Source organism: Lepidochelys olivacea (genome assembly GCF_965140295.1).
Source record: "Lepidochelys olivacea isolate rLepOli2 genome assembly, chromosome: 3".
Lineage (NCBI taxonomy): Eukaryota > Metazoa > Chordata > Testudines > Cheloniidae > Lepidochelys > Lepidochelys olivacea.
The window spans coordinates 168,337,918-168,347,345 of NC_140413.1; the positions used below are offsets into that span (position 1 = coordinate 168,337,918).

General features: G+C 41.9%; 1 protein-coding gene across 1 annotated transcript; it reads left to right on the forward strand.

Annotated features, from left to right (window-relative positions):
- The first annotated feature begins 266 nt into the window (after positions 1 to 266).
- SLC30A1 (solute carrier family 30 member 1) lies at positions 267 to 7,455 on the forward strand. Its single transcript, XM_084622242.1, has 2 exons — positions 267 to 1,167; positions 3,290 to 7,455. The coding sequence occupies exons 1-2, from the start codon at positions 558 to 560 to the stop codon at positions 4,192 to 4,194; spliced, it is 1,515 nt and encodes a 504-aa protein (XP_084478368.1). The 5' UTR covers positions 267 to 557; the 3' UTR covers positions 4,195 to 7,455.
- The last annotated feature ends 1,973 nt before the right edge of the window (positions 7,456 to 9,428 follow it).

The following is a 9,428-nucleotide window of genomic DNA, read 5'->3' on the forward strand; positions in this document are numbered from 1 at the left end:
GAGCGACAGGGAGAAGCGTCCAATCGGCTTCCTCGCCCCGCCTCATTGGCCTACTCCCCGCTTCTGGCCCGGGAGAGGTGGCGGCCGGAGCCTATGGGCGCCGCGTTGGGGGCGCGGCCAAGCGCTTGTCGTGAGGGTTGCGGGCCAATCGGGGAGAAGATGTGAGGCAGCCCCGCCCCGCCACCGCTGGGGCCGCAGCCAATAAGACGCGCGGGGGGGAGGCGGTGAGCTGGGGTTCCGTGTGGAAAGAACAGGGGGCTCGGGTGCAAAGTTTCGTTTCAAACCGTCTGCAAAGAGCGGCCGAGGCGGGGGAGTTGGAGACCGACGCCCCGCGCCCCGCTCAGCCCGGCTCGTGCCGCCGCCGCCTCTCGCTTTTCCTTCGCGGCGCTCCTTGCCCGGCCAGGTGAGTGCGGAGCTCGCCGCCGCCGCCCCGTCCCCTCGCAGCGCCCCGCCCTCCCGCGGGCTCACCCCGCAGCCGGCAGCGCCGAGACCCGGGTCCTCTCAGCCTCCCTCCCCTCCCCGCTGGGCGCCGCTCCCCGCCGGGGCGGAGCGCGAGGATGGCGGACAACGGGGCGGGCGAGCCCCGGCAGCCCCGCTACCGCCGGGTGCGGCTGATGTGCATGCTGGCGCTCACTTTCCTCTTCTTCGTGGTGGAGGTGGTGGTGAGCCGGGTCACCGCCTCGCTGGCCATGCTCTCGGACTCCTTCCACATGCTGTCCGACGTCATGGCCCTGGTGGTGGCCCTGGTGGCCGTGCGCTTCGCCCAGCGCACCCGCGCCACCCACAAGAACACCTTCGGCTGGGTGCGGGCCGAGGTGATGGGCGCCTTGGTCAACGCCGTCTTCCTCACCGCCCTCTGCTTCACCATCCTGCTGGAGGCCATCGAGCGCTTCACCGAGCCCCACGAGATCCAGCAGCCGCTCGTGGTGATTGGGGTGGGGGCCGCCGGGCTGCTCGTCAATCTGCTGGGGCTCTGCCTCTTCCACCAGCACGGAGGCGGCGGGCACGGGCACTCGCATGGGGGGAGCCAGCACCACCGCAGCGGCAGCCGCGCCAAATTGGAGCGATCTTCCGGGGAAGGGGATGCTGTGCTGCGCAAGGAGGAGACCAACACGCTGGTGGAGAATTGCAGCAGCAGCACCAATGGGGTCAACCAGGAGAAGCTAGGTAAGCAGTACTGCCTCCGGGAGGAGCCCTCCCTTAGCCTGAGGTCTGGAGGAGGCGGGGGGGAAATCTCTCCTAGCAAATTTAGGAAGGAGGGGGGCTGGTAGACACTCCAGTGTCAGACTGGAAGGTGGGTAGGGGAGAGGTTCGCTTCCTCATTCTCAGAGGAGATGAAGTAGGACAAAGTAAGGGAGATAAGACTTTGTCAAGTAACCTGGTAGAGGGCAGTGGATTTTGGAGGCCACCTGCATGCTGGTGGAAGAAAGGTAAGAGACTCCCCCATTAGATAGTTGTTTATGTAGTAATATATCGGCAACAGTTTCTGTTCCTATATTAGCCGGTCAGGCGATCCACAGGTACTCAGTACACTCATGCACGCTCTTTCTCTGACAACTTGCTTTCTGCATTGTGCCCTTATTTGGCAATCCAGCAGACTTCAGTGTGGGTTGGGGGGAAATGCTTCTCTGCCAGACACCTGTCAGGTAAACAATGAATTACTTTACAGATTCTTGTTCTCTAAGTGTCTAGCGTAACATAAAATCAATCCACTAATCATTGTGTACTTGGGCTGTATGTTGATTTTTAAAAGATGGGCTTTATGACAATATAGGAAGGTTGCTCTAGTACCTTAAGCATTAACTTGACCACTTAATAAGCCTTAGTGTTATTTCACTTCCTAGGTAAGTATCCTAGTTTCAACATAAGTAACTCACTGAGTTAGAGCAACAAGGTTGGTAAGGTAATATCTTTTTATTGGGCCAATTTCTGTTGGTTTGAGAGACAAGCTTACACAGAGGTATTCTGTTACACAGAGCTGTACTTCAGGTCTGGGAAAGCTCAGAAACTTGTCTCTCTGACCGTTGGAAATTGGTCCAATAAAGATATTACCTCCTTGTCTCTGTAAAAATCCTTAGGCCGTTAAAGTTAAGTATATCTGACAGAACCTCATTAGATCAGAAAATGCAGAGTTAAATTTCCATGAAAAATACTAATTCTCTCTTGTCATACCTGAACACCATATACCTCTGAAATTTGTAGTATCCACTACATGCCTGCTATACTGTCATAGGTCTCTTCTACACTAGAAAACATTATATAAATATTGGGGTTAAGCATGACCACCTGATAAACTTAAAATGTGGTACTACTCTGCATAGACAAGGGCTAACATCTGTCTAACATTGTGTTAGTTAACATGTGTTTTAACACTGTCCTATCCTAGTGCAGACGAGCACTAACAATCTACATTCTAATTTCCTAACCAACTACCCTCTATGTATGAGCCATCTGTCTGTCTCTTCATCTAGTTCTTCTGTGGTCCCCATTTTCTGAGTACCTTCCAAAATTATAAAATGTACATATGAGTATATTTCTCTCTCTTCTGATCAGCAGTGGCCAGCAGACTTTCTTTCCTAGTTATTGTGGAAGTGGTAGACTGGCTGGCTTGCTTTTTGTGCATTTTGCTCTGAAAGTAGAGCAGTTTATAGTGTCCTCACTCAGTTGAACCTCTTTGGGTATGTCTACACTACCTGCCAGATCGGCGGGCAGCGATCAACTTCTGTACTCCAGCGCTGTGAGAGGCGCAGGCAGAGTCAACGGGGGAGCGGCAGTAGTCGACTCACTGTGGTGAAGACACCACACACCACAGTAAGTCGATCTAAGTAAGTCAACTTCAGCTAAATTATCCATGAAGTTGCATAACTTAGATCGATTTTCCCCCCACACACACACACACACCTCCCTAATGTGTAGACCAGGCCTTTGAATAAACTACAACATCTTTTCTCTTACCTGTTTTATACAGACTTGTGCTTTCTATAGTAGAATAAGAAAGGGACAACAGTTTCACAACTTACTCTGTACAGATAATCAATAAATACACTTCTCCATCCACTGTTCTGCTACAAGAACACAAATTGAATTGCTGGGGTATAACTGTAGCTGAATTGTGCCGTGGTAGAGGTTTTAAAAAACAAAAACCTAAATGAAGTCACTTTGCTACAATATTTCACTGTAGTAATGTGGTTTCTAAACTTACTGTGAGTTAATACCATGATATAGTAAAATGTTTCTAGTATCTAATATTGTGATGTAGCATGTAACTGTTTTACTGTTTTCTTTGCAGGTGATGGCAAGGCAGAACTACAAGCGAATGGGAGCGTTGGCCCTAACTCTCTGGACGTTGAGGTCGAAGAAGATTCCAGTGGACAGCTTAACATGCGTGGAGTTTTTCTGCATGTGCTTGGAGATGCCTTGGGTTCAGTGATTGTGGTGGTGAATGCCTCAGTCTTTTACTTTTCTTGGAATCCATGCCCCAAAGATGGGTCCTGTTTTAATCCATGTATTGATAGCCATTGCATAGAAAATGCTACTGTAGCCCCACTGCTTGACAGTGCTGATCTGCTCACACAAGAGGGTATTCATGTAGCTGGTCCCTGCTGGGTGCTGTATTTAGATCCCTCTCTTTGTCTGATAATGGTTTGTATACTCCTTTACACAACTTATCCATTACTTAAGGAATCTGCCCTTATCCTTTTGCAAACTGTTCCCAAACAAATTGATATTTATTCTCTGAACTTGAAACTACGTAAACTTGAAGGAGTTGAAGCAGTCCATGAACTACATGTTTGGCAGCTGGCAGGCAGCAGGATCATTGGTACTGCTCACATAAAATGTCATGACCCTGCATCATACATGAAAGTGGCAAAGCACATTAAGGAGATTTTTCATGATGAAGGGATCCATGCCACTACAATTCAGCCTGAGTTTGCCAGTGTAGGCTCTGAATCAGGTGTTGGCAAATGTGAGTTTCCCTGCAGAACTCAGTGTGCTCTGAAGCAGTGTTGTGGGACAGCAGAAGGCAGTACTGAAAAGAAGACCGCAAAGACCTCTTCAATTGCTATTTCATGCTCAGAAATAATCATTGACTCTCCACACCATAAAACTAGGAGGACTAAATCTGAAAGTATACCTGCTGTTAGGCTAGAGGCAGATGATGACCCAGACACGCAATTTGAATCATCTTTGTAATTCCCAAAGTTGTGCTGTTTGAGTTTTGATGGCTTCTACTACAGCTTTATTGCAAGAGGAAGAGTAATATTTGAGATGCAAGTTTGTCAAGCAGTGTAATTGCAGAAGTCCCTGTTCTTGTCACATTGCTAAATCTAGGATGCTTGTTTTAAAGAACATATTAGCATTGTCATGACACAATGTGTTTGTGTTGACTTTGTAATAAGTGGCACTGAAAGTGTGCCAATGCTGTAAAAAAATTTGGAAAACTAGTTTGCTTCAAATTAAAATATTTTCTCCCCTGAAAAGCTGCTTGAGGGATAAGTAAATTGGAACTCAGTTTGTGTTAGACTTCTCATTGGGGCTACTCTTTTCCCTTAATATTTGATTTGTAGATATTTTAATATATTATTTGTAACCCATATGAAAACCAAAGTTCATAGAATGTTTTTATGGAAATAACATCAAACTAAAACCGCTTTGTCAGTTTCACACTTTTTTCCTTACACTTATACAGTGAACTATGTGAGTGCTTTTTTTGGTGGATTTATTGCATAGCATAAATAGTAGCATATTTTAAAGGAAACATATCACATGATTGATAGAAAACTGTCTAGTTTTTTTCCCCACTGGGGCTATGGGGTAATTAAAATTGGCTGTAAAAATTATCGGTTGTGAAAGTTATGTTCTGTTAAAATGTAAGTTCAACCTGCTGTATGCTCCTTTGATCAGACTGAGAGATGAAGTGACTGATAAAGTAACTAATTGTTGGCTAATTCATAAAATATGCATTCAGTGTTCTTCCTTCTTCACAAGTTCAGTTGCACTCTTGATTTCATTAGATCATTATGTAAATGTAAGAATTTGCTAGAACCTTTAAGTTCCAGTGCTGTAACATTGGAGTTGGAACCTTTATTTAAAGGAGTTAGTATTTATCATTGTAATGCCAACCAGCATTGTTAAAGTGGAGCATCTGTCAACACTGGCATTCTATTTCCTGGGTTTCAAGGGTTTAAATTATAACTGTAGTAAAAATTCACTTGGATGAAATTTTGCTGATAGTCTCAATGCAGCAGTAAGTACTTTTTACAGTAGGTGAGATCCTGGCTCCATTGAAGACAACTGAAGCTTTGCCACTGATATCAGTGGGGCCAGGATTTCATCCAATATATTTTACCCTTTTTAAAGTAATGTGTGTCAAAGAATTTTACCTATTGAATTTGTAAATATTCAGTTTAAAAATGTTTAACTCAACTAAATAGACTAGCTCTGAAGAAGCTGTTACAGTGTGCCATCAACTCATACTTTCTCAAGAATTGGGTTATTGACTCTGAGTCAGCAGGGTATTGGGGAGAACAGAAGGCAATATAAAAGAGGACACTAAGGGACTTTGGTCCCATGCTGAGAATTGTGTTCCAGGCCAAAATGTACCCTTAAATCCACCTTTGGAATTGCATATTTACAACGAGAAACAATGATTGGTAATTAAGCATGGGACTGAGAGTTGGAAGGACTGAGTTCTTTTCCCAGCTCTGCCACTTACATTGTGTGACCTTGGGCTAGTCGCTTAACCTTTCTTGGCCTCATTTTACCCATTTTTAAAATGCAGATAATACCTACCTCATGGGGTATTGAGGCTTAATACATTAGTTTCTAAAGACCTTTTGAGATCTTCTGATGAAGGCCCTATAGAGGTGCACAATTGTAAAATGGCTTGTTTTCCAACAGTGGCTCCTTTTACATATGTGCTGCAATAGCCAGGCACAACAGGATTATTTAAGGACCGTTTTGGCCTTATTTATGGATTTACTGCATACTGTGTTTTTAAGGCCTTAAACAGTATTTAAATTTAATATATTTTGTATTAAAATGTTTTGGTTAGTGAAGGAAATGTAGGTTTTTCCCCCCTCTTCAATATAGAGCTCTTCACTAATTTGCACATCTCTAATTCATGTTCCCTATAATACCCACTCTTAAGTGGTTCACAACTGACTGGTGCCCTTCCAGAGGGGGACCAGGCCTGTTTGTGACAGTGGGCTTCCTCAGCTTCTCAGCAAAGCATTATAATGAGGTTTTACATTAAGATTGTTTGCAAAATATACTACCATATATTCACTAATGTGCAATGAATGAAACATTGTCAAACTGCACCTCTGACATGAACAAAGTGCACTTGAAATAGATAACCTTGCTTTTTTTTTACTGTAAGCTGTTTGACTAGTATGGTTAATAGTTTGTATTTGGTCTCCCAGTCACTAGTGGGAATTGGCAAGTTCCTGCTGTATAACTATCGCTAACAAAATATAAAACAGTTTATTGCCAAAAATATAGTAGTACTGAAAGTCACGACTACTCGTTTTCCTTTTGCTTTTTATAGAGAGGCTACTAGTCCTGACATGATTGTCCTTTTTAGGTAACAGTCACAGATAAATACATTTGAATAGGTCTAGAAATGTAGACACTCATTCCATTGTAAATTTTTAATCTGTTTGTGCCAGAAGTCATATTTTTCTAGTGCTATGTCCATTGCAGGCAATGGCTATCTTTAAATAAAAGGAAAAAAAACTTTTCCCTCCTCGGACTTGAGTACAGTATATATTTCATTTTAGGCCCAAAGTGGGAGTTGTACAGCAGTGGCAGTATGATTTGTACATTCATGTTGCTGTAATTAGCCCAAACTGTAACCTGATAACTTGCAATACATCTCAATCTTTTAATCTGATTTATGCAGACTTGATTTAATTCTGAAGACCGTAATTCCAGAATACTGGTAGCTTTCTCGAATTATTGCATAAATCGTTTTTTAAAGCATGAAATTAGTGACTCTCATATGAGTAAGCACTTTACCAGGTGGAACAGGAAAGCAGCTAATTGTCTGCATTGTGCATTCCTGGGTGTGGGGTGTTTTTTATTTTTATTTTTTTATTATAAATTAAAACATGGAACACTGATTTTTAGGAAAAAGGAAAGTATACTCCAGTGTCTGTTTTTGTTTGCTTCCCATTAAATGTTACTTGGTAGAGTATCTTATATCTGGTAAAATGTTTCATTCATAAATATACTTACTTTAGAGTCCACTTCCTAGAGGTGTGTAGTAAACAAGTAGAAGTAGATCAAAATTGAGACAGCCTGAGGAAAACTATGTAGGGGCTTGATACTGCAAACATTTATATTCCTGAGTAGTCCTATTGAACTCAGAGGGAATACTTGTGTGAGTGAAGTTACTTGCCTGTGAATAAGTGTTTGCAGGATTGGACCCTAAATATGCAATGGGGGGGGGGGGGGGGGAGAGGGCTCTATGGCTTTTCAAAAGAAGCCTCAAAAGCTAGGTGCTGATTTTTAGTGATGATTATTTTAAAATCCAATATAAAATGAAATGGGTGGTAATAGAGAGTTTTTCCCATCAAAATTATGTTACATAAGTAGTACTGGCTTTTAACTGAACTTTTAACTCTTGGTCTGACTTTTTTTCAAAGGCGTTGAGCACCAATGCTCTTATTGACTTCAGTTGGAATTGGTGTTACTTAGCACCTTTGAAAAGTAGGCAATCAAGTAACTCAATGGGTAGTTAAGAGGGAAACAACATTTCTTTCTAGAATGCACATGCTAACCTATTCTGCCATAGGGAACTTTTTTCCTGAATTTTTATATCTAGACATGCTGATTTTTCATGTGATGAAATGCTCTATTTAAGGGTATTTAAAACAGCATATTAAAACATTGGGTTTATTTCATAACACAGCATCAGTTATTTAGCCTTCTTAGAATTCTGATTTTTATGTTGCTTACTCAATTCTGTGGTGACTGATTTAGCCTTCTACTTGAACCTTTTATTTCTCCTCATGGATGGAAAGGAGGGGTTCTTCGTGTGCCTGAATTGAGACAGTCCTGAAAGCTTTCCAGGCCTGATGCAGCCTTACTGATAAGGTCTGATTCTTCCTTATGACCTTTAGTTTGTGAAATTAATTGCCTATATGGGATACCTTTCGATATTGTATAAATGTGAGCCTGATACCTTTTCCATTCGTATATCTGAGTATTCATTTAAAAAAACGCAACACAACACCTTTAGGTTATATTAGGATTCTTTTCTCACACCATGAGTTTAATTTTGTAACCATCGTTGAGGGGACCTACTTGACATGTCTGTACCTATTGTCTAGACTTCATCAGTGGAAAAACTGGGTTTGGCTTCTATTAAACCAACATTAAAAGAAACAGCATATTAGTCCTGTGAGAAAACGTATCTATTTAATGAGAAGCACTTAAATAATCTTGCTGTTCTGCTTACAAGTTCAGCTGCCTGACCACTAGCAGTATACTCTTACATGCATTCAGTCTTTTTAAAGATACGAATATTGTAAGTAGAAACAAAGTTGGGAAGTGAGTTGTAAAACCAAATTATCGTACCTCCTGTCATGGTTTCTGGTGCAAATATATGAATACTTACTGAGTTTGTGTCATCTTTCACCATTTTTTAAAGAGGTAGTCAGTATTTGAATAAATCTTTGAATATCAATCACCCCACATCACTGCATAACGGTAATTAAACTTTTAACATGTAGGTCTCTCAAATTTAAGGTAGGTTTGCTAAATCTATGACATACACTTTTCACTTTGCTTTCAGAGTTTGTAGACTTTAACTACTTAAAACATTGTTTTGTGTTCTATAGTTTAAATTTTCAATCCAAAAACATTGCAGTCCTAAGGAGTTGTTGCTAGAAAAGGGACTGCAGCAAAGTATATGTAAGGTTCTTTAATAAGTCATAGGACAAGAATGCTCTTAAGTTAACAGCACACTGACGTGCATCAGTGTGTTCTTCATGAAGCCCTTATTTTATGTAACTTTCGCGTTTGCCTGGGGAAAAAGTGATGCAGTTTTATGCGGTTGTCATCTTCCTACCTGCAGATCTGTATGTTTGGGTTCTTTTACTTTAAAACATTGTAATGTCTATGAATATATGTAATGTACATCATTTTACAAAGCTGTTTCTACCTCAGTATGAGGCTTTGTGAACTGTTCATGTATTATAAATGTTCTATGAGACATGCTACTGTGTTTATTTTTTTGTTTAAAGTTCAGTGAGTGGTGGGAAGCTGTAACTAATTTTGTAGTTCTGTGGGTATGGTTCTTTCGTCCCTACACAGATACTTTAATTACTTTATTACAGAAATACAAGGCCCCAGATGTCACCATTGTCCCCTAGGAAAACTACATGTAATGTATCTCTCTGTCTGAGTTGCTTCAATGTTAC

Excerpts from the sequence above, each read along its gene's own strand:
- SLC30A1 (XM_084622242.1), top strand. The coding sequence starts at position 558 with ATGGCGGACAACGGGGCGGGCGAGCCCCGGCAGCCCCGCTACCGCCGG. Across the intron at positions 1,168-3,289 it reads GGTCAACCAGGAGAAGCTAG|GTGATGGCAAGGCAGAACTA; the intron begins GTAAGCAGTACT and ends TTTTCTTTGCAG.